The sequence below is a fragment of the Alosa sapidissima genome, chromosome 23, assembly GCF_018492685.1.
Source record: "Alosa sapidissima isolate fAloSap1 chromosome 23, fAloSap1.pri, whole genome shotgun sequence".
Taxonomy (NCBI): domain Eukaryota; kingdom Metazoa; phylum Chordata; class Actinopteri; order Clupeiformes; family Clupeidae; genus Alosa; species Alosa sapidissima.
Genome location: NC_055979.1, coordinates 23,499,370 through 23,519,921, shown reverse-complemented (window position 1 = coordinate 23,519,921; position 20,552 = coordinate 23,499,370). Strand labels below are relative to the sequence as shown.

At 44.6% G+C, this 20,552-nt stretch overlaps 1 protein-coding gene across 2 annotated transcripts in view; it reads right to left on the bottom strand.

Annotated features, from left to right (window-relative positions):
• Positions 1-20,552, bottom strand: part of scml2 (Scm polycomb group protein like 2) — a 43,059-nt gene that overhangs the window by 5,228 nt on the left and 17,279 nt on the right. For both annotated transcript variants that reach the window (XM_042080170.1, XM_042080171.1), the window contains exons 8-13: positions 9,104-9,405; positions 8,102-8,219; positions 6,075-6,278; positions 4,121-4,300; positions 2,398-2,508; positions 784-1,011 (exon numbers count right to left, since the gene is read on the bottom strand). In XM_042080170.1, the coding sequence (XP_041936104.1) occupies positions 784-1,011; positions 2,398-2,508; positions 4,121-4,300; positions 6,075-6,278; positions 8,102-8,219; positions 9,104-9,405 (1,143 nt within the window). The remainder of the gene's footprint in view (positions 1-783; positions 1,012-2,397; positions 2,509-4,120; positions 4,301-6,074; positions 6,279-8,101; positions 8,220-9,103; positions 9,406-20,552) is intronic.

The following is a 20,552-nucleotide window of genomic DNA, read 5'->3' as shown; positions in this document are numbered from 1 at the left end:
ACTGTATCTTTTAAATGAGAGTATTAAATCTACCTAATACCATTACAGTAATACAAGTGTGATGCCTCCAGTAGAGGGCGGCAGTGCACACAGACATGAGTGTTGACACACTGCTGGCACACTTCCAGAGAACAAGTCAGATGTCATTCCAGAACAATAGCACTTTTGATCCAGCACTCTCCACACCCTCATGAACTCATCAGCACATGTAGTAAGATGCCTTCTGCTATTCTGTCATGGATAATGAGCCATTGAAATCTCTCAAATAATCCGGGATTTGCAATGTGGCTTTCCTCGTACCTGTCTAAAGCTCACTCTGATGGAAGGGTATTTCTGGGTCCTGTCTTTAAAACCAGACAAAAGGGATCTCCAAATTAAGACTGCTGCTAACACGATTTTCTCCGTCTTAAACTTCAAACAGAGCGTCATCCAATCATCTAGCAGCTGTTGGTGTCAACACCCACACACTCTCAAACTGACAATCATTAACATACCAACTGACACACAGACATCTAGCTATCAAATAAAGCCGCCAAACAGACACACACACAAACATGCACACACACACACACACACACACACGCATGCACGCACGCACGCACACACACGCACACACACACACACACACGCACACACACACACACACACACACACATAAAACAAAGTCTACACGCTACACTCCAGAGAATTCCAGTAAGATCTCTACCTTCACCAACACACACACACACACACACACACACACACACATAAGTGTCCAGTAAGATGTCTTACACGGCCGCGTACCTTCCACTTGTCGGTGCAGGCGGGCGGCGGGGGTGTTGGAGGAGAGGCGCCGCAGGACAGGCGGAGCGCTGGTCGAGTATGATGTCCCGCCGCTGGACGGAGGCCGGTACTCGGACGAGTTCCGAAGCGCCTGAGGGCGGGGGGTCATGCCATTGGGGGTCGTGTCCATGGCGTACTCGACTGACTGGTGGTCCGAAGTGGCACCATTCTCACCGTTGGCAAGGGTCTCTGTCCGGCATAAGAGACAAGGATGAGGACGATGAACAAACACATAACACACACACAAATACAGACAGACACACACACACATATACAGATACACACACACACACACACACACACACACACACACACACAAATACAGACACACACAAATACACACACACACACACACACACACAAACACACACACACACACACACACACACATAAATACACACACACACACACACACACACACAAATACACACACACACACACACACGAATACAAATACACACACACACAAAGAGATATACGCACTCTTGTAAGTATAAGAAGAGGTGCAGAAAGGTCCACACTTCTAAGCAACACACATTTTCATGCACTACTAACTGAGATGGACACTGGTTTACAACAGCTTACCCATATATCAAACTGAGATGGACACAACAGCTTACCTATATATCAAACTGAGATGGACACAACAGCTTACCTATATATCAAACTGAGATGGTTCACAACAGCTTTACTATATCAAATGATGGTAGTCGATAAGACTGCACCACAGTTTATTTGATTGCAAGACCTAGAGGTTCCAAACATTCAGAAACTATTCAAGAGATCCCACAGCAAAAACATTATCACTCAATTTCATCTTGCTTCAATTTCATATGGTATTTTCTCAGCATGTCATCTCACACTACAGCAGTCAATTCAATTCACGGCACTGCAACGCTGCAGTCCTGCAGTTACGTTTTAAAGCCTGACTTAAAGGCAGGTGATCAATTGCTACACAATGTTTTTAATGCTTAATTAATGAATGCCATGGATGGTTTAACTGGGCTGACAGCTGCATTAGCAAGAGCTTTCAATCATCTGGCCTGAAGGAGTGTCCATAGAAGGGCCAGAAGCACAGCCCACCCACTATACATGTGCAGTGTCTGGCACTAATAATTAACTGAAGTGCTCTTCCCAGTCAGTCACTGCACACGAGCCCTGGCCCATGTGTGTGTGTGTGTGTGTGTGTGTGTTTGGAGGGAGGGAGTAGAAGGAAGCAGTGGAGCAACCGTAACACTGTTTCCGCCTGGCCTGGCACACCTTATGCCTTTATCATGAAATACCGCCTGGTCTGACACACCTTATGCCTTCATTATGAAATACTTGACTCGACTAGATCAAAGGGTTGCACACATACTTATGCTCAAAGGCAAAAAGCTGTTGTGATGGACAAAATCAAAATCATTTTCATAGAGAATCCCATTAGCAAATCATTCTGTTTAGGACAAGTACAGCATTTTGGGCAGTGCCCAGCTGAAGACAACCAATGAAGACATTTGGCAGACCTTTACCACACACAGAAGCAGCCATAGTGGGTGGGGTAGCACCATAGCAGGGGGGTTCTGAGGTTCTGACCTTCTGAGGGTTGGAGTTTGGAGGGCGGGGGGTCTGAGTACGACGCCGACTCGCTGGTGAAGCGTCGCAGGCCCCTGGTCAGTGACAGAGTCTCCGGGGTCTCCTCTTTCACTGTGGAGCAGAGAGGAACTGACGTTAGTCTCACCACAGTGGACAACACTGCTTTGTATCAATACCCAGAGAGACAAACAAATGTGTGAGAGGAAGCGCTGCAAATACATACTGGAGAGTGTCCAACAGCCAGCATTCAAAAGTGGAAATACAGGTAAGTCTCACAATCATGGCAAGTAAGTCATAGCATTCAAAGGTGGAAATACAGCTAATGCCAAACATACAATAGAAGACTTATGTCATCCTTACACCAGAAGACTTTGCAAAGACTACAGTCTCAGGCCCTCTCATATCTAAAGACAAGTTATCGAGTTTTTAGGTCACAAACTATGATTTTGCAACGACTAGGGATCTTGCAGGGTCACTATTTACAAGACTGCAACTAGATTCCTTTAAGTTATTTCCCACTGTGCTCTGGAAATCAACAGGAAATCAAACAATATCCTATTCGTATCAAAGTCATATTTTCGTGTTTCTGCAGCATTATTTCATGTGTGACTGTGACATCCCTAACCGATATAGAGTTGTTCTGTTACGTGGAATAGCCGACGATAATTTGTGAGAAACAAAATAACAAATAATCATATAGGCTACAGCTGTTGGCTACTTTGCCCATTCCTGTATGGTGTTGGAGAGAAGTCACTATTGGTTTGTTTGATATTGTCGTAACGGCAAGATGACTCAGACTGGCTTAAAATGGCTAATATTGGCACCTTACACTAAACGATTTAGTTGACGGGAGCACCCCGCGATTCTAGTAAAACTTTAGAAATTTAGTCGCCGACTGTGAAATCACTCAAAAATCATTCAATGTAAGGCCGGCATAAGTCTCATAATCATGGTGAGTAAGTCATAGTAAGTCTCATAATGAACAATTCAAAGAGATGTTGGAATCAGCTGCTTGGAATCACGTTGTATCATGTTAGGTCGTAGTTGAGAATTTTCATTCCTCACTGCCTTAACATAATGGATAAGCTTAAGAACTAAGTGTGCACTGTTACGATGGTGTGGCGTATTATATCAAAGACTGAGTGATGCATTCAGCTCAATGAATTAATGGTGGCACTCGGAGGAAGCTGATGTATAGAATAGTGTATAGAATTCCCAACCATGTATAGAATTCCCAACCATGTGAAGTTCATTTCAGTCAGTCAGAGTGCTGAATCTGGCTGAGGGCTGAAACGGTGCATATGACACCACTTGGCCAACAGCATCCTCTCATCAGCTCTGAAGCTTAAGTCTCAGGTGCACCAACTACTTAAGCCTACACACTTGGCAAAGTAACTGAGATATACCATTCTTGCACACACACACACACACACACACACACACACACACACACACACACACACACACACACACACACACACAAACTCACACTCACATGCACACGCTCACACTCACACACATACACATGCACACGCTCACACACTCACATATGCGCACACGCACACACACACACACACACACACACACACACACACACACACACACACACACAGAGACACACACACATACACTCACACGCATGCATGCACACACACACACACACACACGCACGCACGCACGCACGCACGCACGCAAGCACGCAAGCACGCACGCACGCACGCACCTGTTTTCCTGTCGTAGGCGCAGTGTGAGGGTGGGGAGGTGGTGAAGGGGCTGGAGGGCTGGCTGCTAAAGAGGTTGTCACACTGCAGGTGGTGACACAGCGTCTCCAGGAAGCGCAGCACGAACGACGCACTGGACGCAGACGGCAGCTTCACGTAGCTGGTGCCCCCGTCAGAGCGCACTAGGTGGGGAGGGGGGGGGGGGGAGGACAGACAACAAGAGCCAAGGAGAAACAGGAAGAGAAGAAAACACCATTACCAAAGTGCATATACATACACATACATATATATAATGTACACAGGCCCACATGCATTTTGTTCCTGGGGAATTTTCATATTGTAATGGTGGTTAAAGGGATTTGTATTGTATTGTGGGGTGCTTGGGTGGATGGGGGGGGGGGGCAGTTGGGGGCAGTTGGGGGTAGCAGATGGCCCAGAGGACTCAGCAGGACCCCTGGGAGGCCCCAAATCAAACGCCCCAAAACCAGGTTATGCACAGATGCCATTTCCCATTACGCTCAGAGAGATTACATCAGCTGTGTGCACATCTCTTCTTCCCATCCTCCTCTCTCACACACACACACACACACACACACACACACACACACACACACATACACACACACACACACACACACACACACACACACACACACATACACACGTATAAACACACACACACACACACACACACACACACACACACACATATAAACACACACACAAATACATATACACACATATACTGCAAAGACACATATAAACATATAAACATATAAACACATAAACACACACACACACACACACACACAAATACATATACAAACACATATACACACATATAACCTGTTCCGTATCAACTCCATGATTGATTATATAAACACACAAAGACACACACACAGATAAACCCTAACACTCACAGTCTCCATTGTCACCATGTTACAGAGCTAACCTGTTCCGTATCAACTCCATGATTGATTTTCTGCCACACACTCCTTTTGAAAACAGAGATGTCGATCTCTAAAGCCGGCAGAATGGCAACCCTATAATCTGGGTGACGCAACAGGACTGGAGGCGGCACACAGAGGGAAAGAGTGGGAGACAAAGAGATGAGAGGATGAACGAGAAGAAGAGAGAAATGGAGAAGAGTAAGGGAGACAGGTGAGAGAGGAAGACAAGGAGACAGGTGAGACAGGAAGACAAGGAGACAGGTAAGAGAGGAAGACAAGGAGACAGGTGAGAGGAAGAGACAGAGACAGGTAAGAGAGGAAGACAAGGAGACAGGTGAGAGAGGAAGACAAGGAGACAGGTAAGAGAGGAAGACAAGGAGACAGGTGGGAGAGGAAGAGACTGAGACAGGTAAGAGAGGAAGACAAGGAGACAGGTGGGAGAGAAAGAGACTGAGACAGGTAAGAGAGGAAGACAAGGAGAAAGGTGAGAGAGGAAGAGACGGAGACAGGTGAGAGAGGAAGAGAATGAGACTTAAGCATTCAAAGACAAGAGCAGAAACAAACAAGAGGTGAACCAGGAGGAGGAATCAACAGAGGCAGAGACACAGTGGCCTACACACAGACAAGACGGGTGCCTCCACAACACACACAGACAAGACGGGTGCCTCCACAACACACACAGACAGGATTGATGCATCCACAACACACACAGACAGGATTGATGCCTCCACAACACACACAGACAGGATTGATGCGTCCACAACACACACAGACAGGATTGATGCGTCCACAACACACACAGACAGGATTGATGCGTCCACAACACACACAGACAGGATTGATGCGTCCACAACACACACAGACAGGATTGATGCGTCCACAACACACACAGACAGGATTGATGCGTCCACAACACACACAGACAGGATGGATGCGTCCACAACACACACAGACAGGATTGATGCGTCCACAACACACACAGACAGGACCAAACTGGACGCCGTACCTCTGATGATCTCCCCGCCGTCCGATTGCGACTGCAGGAAGGAGTAAAGCAGCTTGGGCTGGTAAGCACAGTCCACGCAGGCCTGGACCGAGTACTGCAGAACCTTGTTCACCGGGCCCGGCCCGAAGTGGTCGGGCAGCTGCAGCACCAGCTTTCGGTCCAGGTGAGGCCCACAGTTTCCATGCTTGTTCACATACACACAAACTGAATATAAAGGGGAAAGGGCATGAGAGAAATGTATTACATTACCGTGAGTTGATCTAAGGTTGTTATAGTTACCATTCAAAAGAGCATTGATATGATAACAGTGATCAAACTTTTTTACCAGATCTACTTCATAGGTGTCCCAATATACAGAATTAATAGAAACCCTACCAACTAATCAGAGAAAAGTATTTCTTCTCTCTGGGTGATATATCAGCTTACTCTTTGTAATAAAACAGACTCCTTCATAACAGGCTCATTCTATAGATGACTCTGGGTTCATATAACCTGGACTTTGTCAGGGATGATCTGATTGAACACTGGCAGAGAATAAATCCATGCAGTCTGTAATGTAGTATAACTCAGACCCTAGGATAACACCTCATAATCTGTATTCTAGCATAACTCAGACGCTATGATGATACCACCTCATAATCTTTCATCTCCTGCTAGTCATTTTCATTTGAAACTGTGGTTGGGGCAGGCTTGGGGTGGCCCGGGGAACACTTTTCAATTTCCTGTTCTCGTGTTCCATGGTTCACACAGAGAGCATTGTGGGAAATACAAGCCTGACGCACTGAGGCGCCAACATAATAACACAATGCAGTGCAGCCCTGCAGCTCTGGGTTCAAAGTCTGCAGACAGGCATCAATAGCGAGAGCAGAGCGAATGCAGGGGTAGGCTTCATTAAACACGCTTTATTCCACTGCTTGGTTGAATTTCCCATTGTCCTGCGTTCTTTAGAACGTGTATTAACCGTATGTTATTTGCACACCTATGAAGTAGATCAAATTTTTTGGCCGTATCACACTTGTATATTAATTTGCTGAACTCATTGTGAAGTTTAAATTAACGGTCATGTTGCATCCAAGCTGTAAAATACAGTTTCAGAACATAGCAACATTTAGCATATGACAGACAGAGATGGCTTTTAGCTAGTTGGATGGCAGTAGGCTCAGTAAAATAGCGATGTTTCACAGCTAAGGTTCATCAGAATCCTGGGATATGCCCGCTTGGCAACGGGAGAGATGGAACTAATGACTGGCCTTTGGCCATAGCAACCATCCATTTAGAACTAGTAAAGGCAGTTTGTCCTGCAAGTTGAGAAATTAGTTGATATGTGGCGGAAATAAGTAGTTCTACAAACAAGACAATTTTAGCGATTAAAACGTTTAAATTATAACAGGAAATGAACACAACGCACGTGGCAACAATGTAATAAGCAGGATAATGAGCTCCACAACATTGCACTTACGAGGTGTAAACGCCCCTCCACTGCGCATCAGGGCCATTTCACCACCTCGACCGTGCATTTATTTCTGTTAACCGAACGCCGTGTCGAGCCATGTCATAGTCTGGGCCTTCTCGACAAGAAGATTTAGCATACATTACCATGATTCATTGGCCATGTTTCCTATAGGACAGTAGTGTGTAGTGTGTGTGTGTGTGTGTGTGTGTGTATGCAGGGAAGGACTGACAAAAAAGAAAGGGAAATGGAGGCCAGTCAAGAAAGAAAGTGAGAGAGAGGAAGAGACAGAAAAGGAGAGAGGAAGAGAGAAAAGAAGAGAGGAAGAGACTAAAAGGGAAAGAGAGAGGGAGAAGGAGGAAGAGAGAAAGAGAAAAGGAGAGAGGAAAAGAGAGAGAAAAGGAAAGAGAGGAAGAGAGAGAGAGGGAGAGGAAGGAAGAGAGAGAGAAAAAGAGAGAAAAGGGGAGAGAGAGAAAAGGAGGAAGAGAAAGAGAGTGGAGAGAAAGGGAGGAAGCGAGAGAGAAATGGAGAGAGAGAATGAGAGAGAAAGAGAGAGAAAGGCAAAACTGAGGCTTACCTGTAGAGACAGGGTTGTTGGGCCCATCCTTTGGCGTCTGCATGGCAGACAGTCTGTGCTCTGAGGTCAGGTTGGTCAAGCTCGTGCTGACCAGAGATGGAATCACTCGAGGTTTCCTCTAGGGAACCAAAAAAAAAAGACTTCACATGCATGCTGTTGTGCACTCATCTCTACACTATGCATTTCCGATAGTGGTTTGGCTCTCAGATTCATATGAGGAGGTCTGTCAAGCAGCAGTTAAGGGGAGAACGGTAATTCATCTGAATGCGTGCTTGGCCGAGTGCAATCAAAAACTGATTATCCAGCATGTTGACTTTGGGTTCAGTAATCATTCATGGCAAATAAGAGACATGAGACTTTTGAGAAACATTTGACACTCCATCATGAAGGAACCAATTAACATATGCACACCTCTTTCACCATGTCATATCAATGTCATTTCACCATGTCATATCAATACTTTCAGGCATACGTGTAAGTCCACATGTCCTGCGCATATCAAGACATTAGGCCGTTAGGCTGCTCTTACACTACTCCCCTCATATCTGAAAGAAGGGTTAGGGTGTAGGGGTGTAGGGGTGTTAGGGCGTGAGCTGGGTTAGGGTGTAGGGGTGTTAGCAGTTACCTTGCTTCCCCAGTTTGGGCCCTCTCTTCTTAAGGAGCCTGGGCATGAGCTGGGAGGGTTAGGGTGTAGGGGTGTTAGGGTATGGATGTAGGGGTGTTAGGGTTAGGGTGTAGGGGTGTTAGGGCGTGAGCTGGGTTAGGGTATGGATGTAGGGGTGTTAGGGTTAGGGTGTAGGGGTGTTAGGGTATGGGTGTAGGGGTGTTAGGGTTAGGGTGTAGGGGTGTTAGGGCGTGAGCTGGGTTAGGGTGTAGGAGTGTTAGGGTTGTTAGGGTTAGGGTGTAGGGGTGTTAGGGTTGTTAGGGTTAGGGTGTAGGAGTGTTAGGGCGTGAGCTGGGTTAGGGTGTAGGAGTGTTAGGGTTGTTAGGGTTAGCGGTTACCTTGCTGCCCGGTTTGGGCCCTCTCTTCTTATGGGGCCTGGGCGTGAGCTGGGAGGCAGGGCTCATTATGTCGGTGGTGTTGACCCCTGGTCCGCCGTTATGTCCGGCGGCCGCGGCCGCTGCAGCCGCCTCTGCGGCCGCCTTCAGCATGGCGATGGTCTGGCTCTTGGGCCGCCGGCCCCGCACCCCCTTCCTGACGGGCAGCGGGGGCAGCGGGTGCGGCAGGCGGTACGGTGACTGCATGGAGGACGACCGCCGTGACGCCGTGGACGGGAACAGGGGAGGGGGGAGAGCCTTGGTGACTGCAGGAGACGACAGGAGAGGGGTAGGCACTTTAAAATACACAGACAGGCAGACAGGCTTCTACTTGTACTTAAACTTACACATAGAGCCTACACGGAGAGAGGCAGATCCAAATGGAAATATCAGTTACTATCAGAATCAGTTCATATCAGAATGTAAAATATGGTATTAATTATGAATGTGCTGGACCGTAACATCATGTTCTGTGTAATTAGCATTTTAAGATTGCATTTCATTGCTCACACACTAACAATGTACCATTTTCAACTCCAATCCTCAGTTGTGCTTGCATCAATATGCTTATGGAATGATAGAACACCTGGTAATGCCACTTTATGGTGACTTGCTGACCACTTAAATGATTCTGTGAGATGACACTCCACTCTGTGATATATTAAACTCACTTTTACCACTATCTTGACATAACTATTATTGCTAGCACTCACTTTCAGCATATCATGTGATTCACAGACCAGAGCCATTATGTTACAGATGGATCTTGCATGTGCAAGAGTGTGAAAACTGTTTTTCAGCAGTGTTGAGCATGTTACTTTAAAAAAAAAAGAACCCATTTGGTACCCTGTTCAGTCACAGTAAATAGGCTATGCCCTTGGACTGCATTAAATCTGATGCAAGGCATAGATATAATTCTGTAGCCTGTATAGCCTAGGCTACTAATGATTAAAACCGCTTCAGGTGTTGATGATTGTTCATGAATGTAGGCAACTATCTAATTTTTTTTTTCTCACATTCTGTTTTTTTTATTCTGTTGTCTGTTGTGTCTGTGTTGATTATGTAGGTATGTATGTATATATATATATATGTATGTGTGTGTTTGTGTTTGTGTGTGTGTGTGTGTGTGTACTGTATCACTAACAGCCTCAAGTGGGATTCCCATTCAGCAGCGAAAGCCAACGCACGGTGTGTATGAGTTTGATTTGGGATGCTGTTAAGACTTCTGACAGAATATCCAAGAGTACAAATCACAGCAAATTCCGAATCAGTCAGCAGAAGAAGACATCACGTAGTGACGCAGAGGATTATGGACGCGCAGAATGCCAGCTCATGCACCGCCTGACATGCTTGCACACGCCCCAATCATTCCCTTCTCTAATACGCATTAAGAATTCCATGCAGGTGAAGTTGTTGACATATTCTCGAGACGAGGAGATCAAAAAGCAAAACCCACATAAAAAAACAACTTTGATGTAACCACCCCAGCCTTACCCATTCCAGCCACCACCCCCCCCCCACACACACACACACACACACAGACTACTTTAAATCACAATGCTCAAAGACCTCATGCCTTGCCTTTCAGATCACTCGCTTGCTACACACACACTTTGCATTGAAGGAGTGTCATGTTTCAACTCCATGAGTCTCCCTCCCTTAAACTCAAAAAAGAAAGTTGGACTTAAAACAGCAAAAGTTGAGGTGATGCCTTGATAATAAGAAGTGGTGAAGCCAAGAAAAGCTAGGCGTACTACTGCAAAATAATCTGACAATTCATTCAATTAAAATGATTTTGAAGTCCATCAGATGAAGTTACAAAAACAAATTTTAAAAAAAAGAAAAGAAGAACAAGGTTCAGTACTGTAGGTGAGCCACACCAGCTTGGATGACAGACACACTGCAAAAAAATAAATCTAACCAAGTGTTTTAATCTCATATTAAGATAAAAAAAAACTATTTGCTATAGTTTTTAGTATGAAGGGACTTACCTAGCTGTCTCTCAAAAGATCATTTTGATTTAAGGAGACTTTGACTTATTTTAAGGAGTCTTATCAAGACAAACGTACATCTCGAACTGGCATTCAAATTTGCTTGTTTTTCGGAGAAATTTCCTTAATGCACTGGCAGACAAGATTAATAATACTTGGTTAGATTTTATTAGATACACAGTTTTAGCAGAGCAGATAAGCAGCAAGTTCTTTAAGTCAGAAAACCTGTTCTGTGGTCAGACTTTCATTTTCCCCATTCTATAACCCTTTCAGTTTAAGGACATCACTGATCCAGACGCTGCTGGGAAAGACACAAACATGGTTTCGGATGGCTGTAAAGGAGAGACGATGTGTGCACAACCTCCCCATGTACAGTAAAGGAGAGACGCTCCCTTGCGCATGACCTCCCCATGTACAGTAAAGGAGAGGCGCTTCCTTGCGCACGACCTCCCCTTGTAAAGGAGAGACGCTCCTGTGTGAACGACCTCCCCATGTTTGGGTCTCCTCCATTGTCCCAGTCCCATTCCGTGGCAGCTGCTCACAGGCCTACAGGTAATCCTCTCTGTCTGTCTCTTTCTCTCTCTGTCTCTCTCTCACACAGAACACACAATTTTAGTCTCTTGCTTACACTTCACCCCATCTGTACTTGACAGTACTCTGATATGTTTCATTTCCATATGCCATTTCAGAGACTACCTAGTTAGGACACGTATTGGCTATTTTGCCCAGAGAGCAATTTTAGAGGAAGTCATTGATGATGCGGCTCCTGCTCTGACGCAGCACTTTGGATCTGTAGGAATTCATCTGGCTTCTTATGTTAACATCCCCCTCATCTCATTGGTCCGAGGGAAACGCAACACAGCTGTGCTGGCGACTGATTAGGAATGCTGTTTGTTTTGCCGCTTCTTTAAAATGCCGAGCCTCTGCCACCACCACCATCCTATCAAATGCTGAGCTTGAGAACGCTGTGGTGACAGAAAGGAATGGCACGAATATGATAAAGGTTTTCAGGAGGAAGAAGAGAAATAAAAAAACACTGCAGGGTCTTTGCAAACAACGAATGCGTTTTATTCTCCCGTTTTTAAACTAACCCACATGAATATTGCACTGAATTATTCCTTCATTATGAATTCATCAAAATTCAGCTGAGGCGTTAAGGCTATGCTAATAAAATATTTATCTGCATTCGCAGGCCCTGCCTGATACACAATTGCTAAATCTTGTTGGAGAGTGTGACTGCATGTGTGTGTGTGTCTGTACTGCATGTGTCTGTACTGCATGTGTGTGTGTGTCTGTACTGCTAAATCTTGTTGGAGAGTGTGACTGCATGTGTGTGTGTGTGTGTGTGTGTGTGTGTCTGTACTGCATGTGTCTGTACTGCATGTGTGTGTGTGTCTGTAATGCATGTGTCTGTACTGCATCTGTGTGTGTATTTCTGAGTGGGATTGCGTGTGTGTGTGTCTGTACTGCATGTGTGTGTGTGTCTGTACTGCATGTGTGTGTGTGTCTGCACTGCATGTGTGTGTGTCTGTATTTCTGAGTGGGATTGCATCTACTCCTTGTGTTCTCCCCCTCAGCTGCACTCACAATGGGCTGCAACAGAGTATCAGATATCTGCAATTCAAAAGTGCAGACCCCATCCGTCAGTGGAAGTGGAAGGTGGCACATAGAGCTGCTTTGTGCGCGTTGCACAAAAAGAGGCCCTCCTGGTCCCTCCTGGTCCCTCGGTGGCCCGACTCGCCCTTTATTAGCTCACGCTGGCGTCTCCGCCAGCCAGCAGATAAAGTTCTCGCATTTCAGTGCGGCGAGTCTGGCCAAAGCCAGCGTTTTTCACTAAGTGCATCTGGGGGCTTTGGGAATGGGCACAGCTGCCTCAGCGGTGTTCCCCATGGGGGGCAGGGGGGGGGGGGGGGTAGAGGCCAGGGCTGGACAAGCTTTACTCCTACATGTGCTTAATTAGAAACAAGGAGAGAGCGAAACAGAGAGAGAGAGAGAGCACCATGTTTTGTCACTAATGATACACATGCAGCCACTTAAAATCCCTCCCTTTTCTCTCTCCGTCCCTCTCTCTCCCTCTCTCATTACCATTACACATACGGCCGTATGGAACAACACAGCGAAGGGAGAGAAGGGAAAGCAACTGTCCATCACATCTTATTTCCCCCTCCAATATTCCACTCCTGCATATGGAGTCGGTCACCAGTACGTCATTTTCAGCCTGACCTGCGACCTGTGACCTAGTGACCTGTGGGTTGGCTGGGTTAGCAGGGGGGGGGGGGTCCGGAGGAGGGCAGTAGAGGCACCAAGGCAGCCACACTGCTAATTGCCCCTTTCTACCTAAATATTTACATTTGGCTCCGGACCCGCAAAACCCTGGCTCTGGGATCTGGGTCTGAACACTGAGCTCGGTGGCCAAAAATCTGAACCACATGTGAGTGGACCAGTGGACCCGAGCCGCGTGAACAGAGGCAGTTGGGTTTGGGAGGATGTAGGTTGCCTACTGCCCAAGGCAGTTTAATTAAACAATACAATCTGCTGGAGTATCGGATGTCAAATAAGCGTTTATTATAGTCTATTGTAGAAAAATCCTTTGGCTAGAGTCCTGCTGATACCATCTCAGACAGAAATCCTTCTCAAATAATTAGATTTCAGCCGTTTAATCTCATTTAAGCTGTATTGAGTTTGGGAGGCTGCATCTCTTCAGTTCCAGATCTAAATATGTTATGGGCAAATAATACACAATAAAGTAATGTTCGTCTAAAGGAAAAACAGAAAACACAGCATTTGGTTTTGTGTGTATGCCTATCAAATCTAATGAAAACGAATCCATCTGAAAGGATTTCAAGCCTTTTAACAGGACATTGATCCTTTTTAAATTTAATTAAGTTCAACAATAACACACCCAACAAGGTTTTTTTTTAACTGTAAAGGTAATTCAAAAGTAAATTACTCCAATCACTGATAAAATAAACAAAGAAACATATATAAAAGAAAACAAATACAATTTTTGCTGTTAAACACCTCTAAATCTTTCCACAAATCACATGGACCTCAGAAGCACAGCCATTGTGTCAGGCATTATGTTCCCTCCTTTTTGGACACTGTCACCATTTACACATCCAGCGCCTCAAACCACACGAGAGGCAACAACACTGAAGCACCAACAGGAGTCAGAAAAAGCACAAACAAAAGCCGGCAGCAGGCACCCAAACACAGAGCAGCTAGAGAGACACTCACCACAATGTGATCCGGCAGCCGGCAGTTCACAATAAACGAGGGAGGGAAAGAAAGCGCAGAGCTTTAACTTTCAGCACCGCTGCTGCTGTTGCTGCTATAGGAGCTTCACCACACCAACCAAAAGCCGATACTCTCCACAACTGCTTCCCTGTTTTTCCTGCAGATTTGGCTTCCTCTCTTCCCTTCGAGCGCCAGTGTGCAGTGAGGAGCTCCTGAGTTTCCTTCGGAGTGCGGAGAAGTGGAGCTGGAATGAGTGTCTGCGTACGAGGCAGCAGCCCATAACAAAGCCCCCACGCGGCTGGTGCTCACTGGCGTAGCAGGGAGGCAATGAGGAAGGGCTGATTAGCATGGCAGAGCAGGGGGGAGGGGACGCAACAGAGGGAGGGAGGAGGGAGGGAGGGAGGGAGGAGGAGGAGGGAGGAGGAGGAGGAGGAGGGAGTGTCTGTGTGGTGGTGGAGGGGGTTGTATGTTATCAGTAGAAAGTATTGGCAAGCAACGCTCCTCAGTCACATGGTCCACGCTGGCCCCTCCCACTCTCTCTTCTGGGTGTATGGGGCCTGGGGGGGGGGGTTAAAATGGATCAGAGGAGCCCGATAGAGGTGGGGGTGGAGGGGTTGTGTGGGGCAGGGTGGAGGGGTTGCTCCTGTTGGCTGCATTAGTGGGTTCAGACACCCCGCGAGGTGGGGTCGGGCGGAGAGTGGGGGGTTCACTCTTCGCTCCGTAACCCAAACCCATTCTGCCCTCCCCAGAGAGCCAGCTTTTAAGAACCAGGAAACGGTGACACCGCGCAACAGCACTGCCTCTCACATCTCTCTCTCTCTCTCTCTCTCTCTCTCTCTCTCTCTACCTTGGTCTCTAACCCCCTTCCTTGCCAAACCCCTTCCCTTTTTTTAGCACACAGAGAGGAAGGGGCTAGCCAGGGGAGCTTTGACACACTGCACACACAACCTAAAGGCCAATTATGCCATTTTTAACACAGCACCACTTCCTGTTTTGTAAAAGAAAAAAAAAAAAACGAGGCAAAAAAACTGGTTTGACTTCCCACATGCAAAAAAAAATGTTGCCGTGCCCTATAAAGAAAATCAAAAATGCAAGAGAAAGACAGCGAGAGAAAGCAGGAAAGAGAAAGAGAGGGAGAAACAAAAAAGAGAGAGAGAGAGAGAGAGAAAAGGGATAAGAAAAACTGCTTTAAAGAAACTGTGGAACTACAGGTGTGAGCTCTCTGAAAGAAGACTGCATATCTAGTGCAAATACGGCGTTAACTGCTCGGAACACAAAGGCAGATGGAGTAAAACAGCAAGGGCAGCACAAGGGGATTTTACAAGAATGTTGGCAGAGAAACAGGAAATGCCATATTTGTCCATCCCAGAACTGTTGACAATGCTGAGCCTTGAAATGTACTAATTAAATAATTTTAAATTGACGTTCCGTTTAATTGATTTCACATTGAATTTCACAAAAATAATAATGCTTCAATCAACTAGTAAATTTCTGCAAATAAAAAACACATCAAGGCTCACACGACTGCTGTAATTTCAATACAGTAAAATAAAAATGTTGCACAATTCATGTGAGCCACATCCAGCTTTGCAACACAACTATGGATAAGTCGGAGGATTAAAAAAAATAAATAAAAAAAATGACTTAATATTTATTTACTGAAAGAAAACAATAATGTGTTAAATCTGAAAAATTGAAATGCCTCAAATATAAAAGGCCTTTAAAACTACTTACTGTAATCCAATAATCCAATAACTGACCAACAAATAGTTTGATAAAAGAATATCTAACCACAACACATATGCAAGTGGACGCAAGAGGCCATTTGCTTTATCTTCTGCATCATAATCTACAATATAAACAAAAACAGGAAAAAACAAGAAAAAACCCTTTAGCCACATGTATGTGACAAATGCATGACCCTTGTATCTAATGCATCAGCGGTGAGCTGTTCCTGCTCGCTGGCTTGATTTCCTCCTCAGTATTTATCTCCCATCTTTGCTACAGTTTATTTCATCACGCTCACACACACATACACACTCTGCCCCCCTCCTCCACAAGAACACACGCACAGACACACACACACACACAACAGTCAGGAGAGAGGTAAACAATGGAGTGTGAAAGAGAGAGGGAAAAATGCCACCCTACACACACGGTCCCCCTGATCCATTGCCACGGAGGCGATAGCTGCTAATTATCTGCTAAGGAGCTTTTGTCATGAGAAAGAGGAGCAGAACGGTCCCGACACCCCGGAGACCAATTTATACATCTTAGAAAAAAATAGCCTCTCCTTTCACAGGTGATGTCAACATCTACCACACAAACACACCACAAATAGCAAATGCTAAAATGATGCCTTCATCACCAAACTGTAAAGAAATGCTTACATTATGCATTTACATTATGCATCGCTGGAATTATGAATGTCCACTAAATAGGAGGAAATTGTAGGGTTCAAAAATCTGAGGAGGCAGTTAAAAAAATAATCAGACACCATTCAATCTCAACAACGTGATGTCAGCCATCTAAACAGGTTTGGCTAGGAGCTGATTAAAGGTGAATTTAATGTCACTTTACAAAAGGAGTCGTTTGAGTAGTTGGCACCAAGATAATAGGCTTAGCCATCTTTTGTTTGATTATGCACAAGGAATTGAGGAGATGAACTCCTTTTCCACTGAGAGTTTAAAAAGAGGACAAATTGGCCAGCTCAGGAGAACTCCAAGAGAAAATGGAACAGAAACGTTGAGAAGTGGCAATCGGTTGGATTTCTTGCTAATTTAAAATAAGACAACTGATACCAGAAAAAGAGGATTTTAAAATTGGCACAACATTTTTTCGTGTTATTTTTTCTGCACAGCAACCGAATAAAAACATCAGCAAGCACTAATGACATCTCCCACATAAATTCTTCTTTCTCTTTTTCCCCTTGGAAATGTCTGGCTTTAACACAAATTGAAAATGCCCGACATGGGCAGTTGAAAATAATTATCCCTCAAAAAGCCAGACACCCTAAAGCTCAAAATAACGTTGCTCTTCCCGTTTTAATTTTTTTCCTTTCTTTCCAATAAGCCAAAAAATTATATCCAGCTCAAGGCAAGAAAACAACAGAGGATTTTTGTTGGAAAAAGCCTCAAACAACTCAAGACGACCTGCAGGAACAAGAGCAGCATTTGTTGAGGAGCGGCTTTAACCGGCCTCCAGGCAGCAACCTCAAGTAGATGTCCGTTTCCTGCAGTAGTTAACGCTGGGCCGGTAGAAGAGAAGATGGATCCCGGTGTCACCCTATATCCTCTCGACAGCCCTGTTCTGGCCGATAAATACAGGAAGATGGCTGTAAACACACAGAGCAGAGCAGCCAGAGGAGCTTGACCTGACGGGCAGGGAGGCTGCTGAAGGACATGTAACTGCCCTCATCAATCAGGTGAGCAGGCTCACCCCAGCGCAGGCCCACTCCTCCTACGGCAGGACCCCTGGTGTTGCTCAGTAACCGAGCTTGGCGTTTTTACTCACAACGAGCAGAAATAAATATTCGTAGTTGGCTACTGCAGGAATGGCATTCGCAGAGCGAAAAACAATTAGGATTTATGATGCCGAGTCGACTGCAGGTCATGGAAACGGCCTGGCGTTGTAAAAAACATAAACTCTGTGTTATGTTCGTGTTAAATAAAGCACAACTTCAAAATGTTCAGACAACTCTCGGAAAGGCTGTCTGTATTAACTTAAACGTTCAGGCAACACTCAGAAAGGCCGTCTGTATCAACTTTGATGCCAATGCCTCAGAGACCTGCTCCTGTGTAGTTGTGAAGCGTATATATGTGTATATGTATATGTGAAGCGAGTCAGTTAAACATTTAAACAGTGTTGGTGACTGAACAAGAGAGAAAGCCATTCTAAAACAATTAACCCCCACACATTATTTCCTATGAAGAAGCTGCTAGCGTCTACAGGCACTGACTGTTTTTTATGTCCCTTGTACACTTAAGGTATAAGAATCCCTGAACAATACTTTGATCATAAAAAGCTTCATCCAGTAGCACAACAATAAGAGGATTTTTTATTGAATGTATGGCACATAATAAAGTAATGCTTTAAGATAATTTCTCAGAGGGGCATTTTCAGAGCGGCACACAATAGAGGATGCACAGGCCTGAGGAGCTGTCCACTTTCTCAAAGGGGATGATTGACAGGCTAATCCTTCCTTTTGTCAGGAGAGGTGGGTGGGTGCCTCACCATGGCATCTTAATCGCTAAAATCTCTCTAAAGGATGTGCACCAAATATGAACAGCAACACAAAAAAAAATACGGCCGTCATAATTTGCATGGGGTTAAAAGGGAAGCCAGAGCCGTAGCAAAGGGAGGGGCCTGACAGGAAGATCCCAAACGTTCACAGAAGAGGCTCCTTTGTTTGAGGATACTCACGCCAAGGCTCTGGAGAGAACTCTGTGCGCAGCGATAAGAAGGAAGAAAGGGCCAAATAGGACATTAAAGAACAATGTAAACACTTTTTTTGAAATTACGCTGTCAAGGCTTCTCCTTATTTTGCATTTTGATGCTGGTGAATTGCTGACTTTGTTTCTCTGCTCCAGAAACTGCTAAATAAGGGAAGCAGGTTGTCAAAAATAAATGCAAATGATTTGAGTAATATTATGAGTTGTTGTTGTTCAGATCTTCTTGGTTTACCAGCAGTCTAACTGTTTGGGTATTTTATTTTGGGATATTCCACAGTTGAGAGATAAAGTGGTGACAGATGTAGATGCAAATGCATCCTCCCTTTCTGGGTTCAAACTTCTCGACTTCTTACGGATATTAGAATCCACATTTGACTCAATCCAAATGGCAAGAAATATTTTGTTTCCAGATACTTGGACTTCATCACCGTCATGAAGTAAAATTGCTTTTAATGTAACTATAAGACATCTGATCTAACCTATTGAGCCTTTTCACCATTTTCAAATTCAAAAGTGAGTTGATGGTATTGCACTCCTCTCTTTTCCTCAAAATAATATCAAACCAAGTGGGTCAATCTTATTGACCCAGGTTGGGACTTTCACAGGGCTAAATATTTGAACCCTGGTCTGCGCTGAATAGGTCATGACCCAAGTTGGGGTGAGCGATGTGAAAGAAGCTTTAGTTCTCTCTTTCAGACTGTTAGAAACCCCCAGGCCAGACTCACACACACACACACACACACTCACATACAGAGTGATTCTGGTGTACTAAAGATAATACGATACACAAGTACGAAGACGCAGTAAACATTATTTTTTGCACCATTGTTATTTACAGAATTTATTCAGGCATTGTAATAAGAAGTACCAGTAAGGTTGAAGATATGCACATACCCTTGCCTATTTAAAGACAAAAATGTCATTACGCCTTAATTGCAACCTTCATATAAATCAGTATTTTTCATCTGTAATTGGATTTCACTTAATGTGGATTTCCACCATCACGATCACAGTGTACCCCTGAGTGGGAATTGTAATTAATAATAAACACTAATTACCTATTAGTGAAACCAGCAAATGTATTAATAGTAGCAATTACAGTCCAGTTGAGATGTAACTATTCCACTCTTATTTCAATTGAAAGTACAACCAAAACAGTCATGCAGCATAATTTAGTTCACTTTATATAGACATACAGTTAAATATGACAGGGAAATTAATCTATCTAACTGATCTTAAAAATAATACATACCGATATCTGTTAAATACTTTTTATTTTATTTGACATAATCATAATTCCCTACAGTGCCAGATTTCATGTTGTGTGAAATTAATTGAGTCTAGTTAAGATATCACGTATCCTCCCTGACACTGTTACCAACTGAAGTGGTTTTACAAGCCAATAAAGGTACTTCCTCTGAAACGTATTAATTCAGAGCAGCAGGTCCACTGAGAGATGGAGGAAACTGGGGCTGTGCTGCCCCCTGCTGGGATATGGCGTCACCAACACCTGACTACCCAGCTAATCAGCAGACTTAAAGCCTGTCCTAAATGTTTCTTTAAATAGGGTGTTTTTCTATACAGTGGTCCCACTCAAGTAAAATGTAAAATTCCATGACTTTTCCCTAACAAAAAACTGAATTTCCATGACTTACTATCTAATGAATGGTACATAGGGGTGTAAAGGTACTTATATTCAAACCGTTTAGGTACCGTTTAGGACCTTAGGTTCAA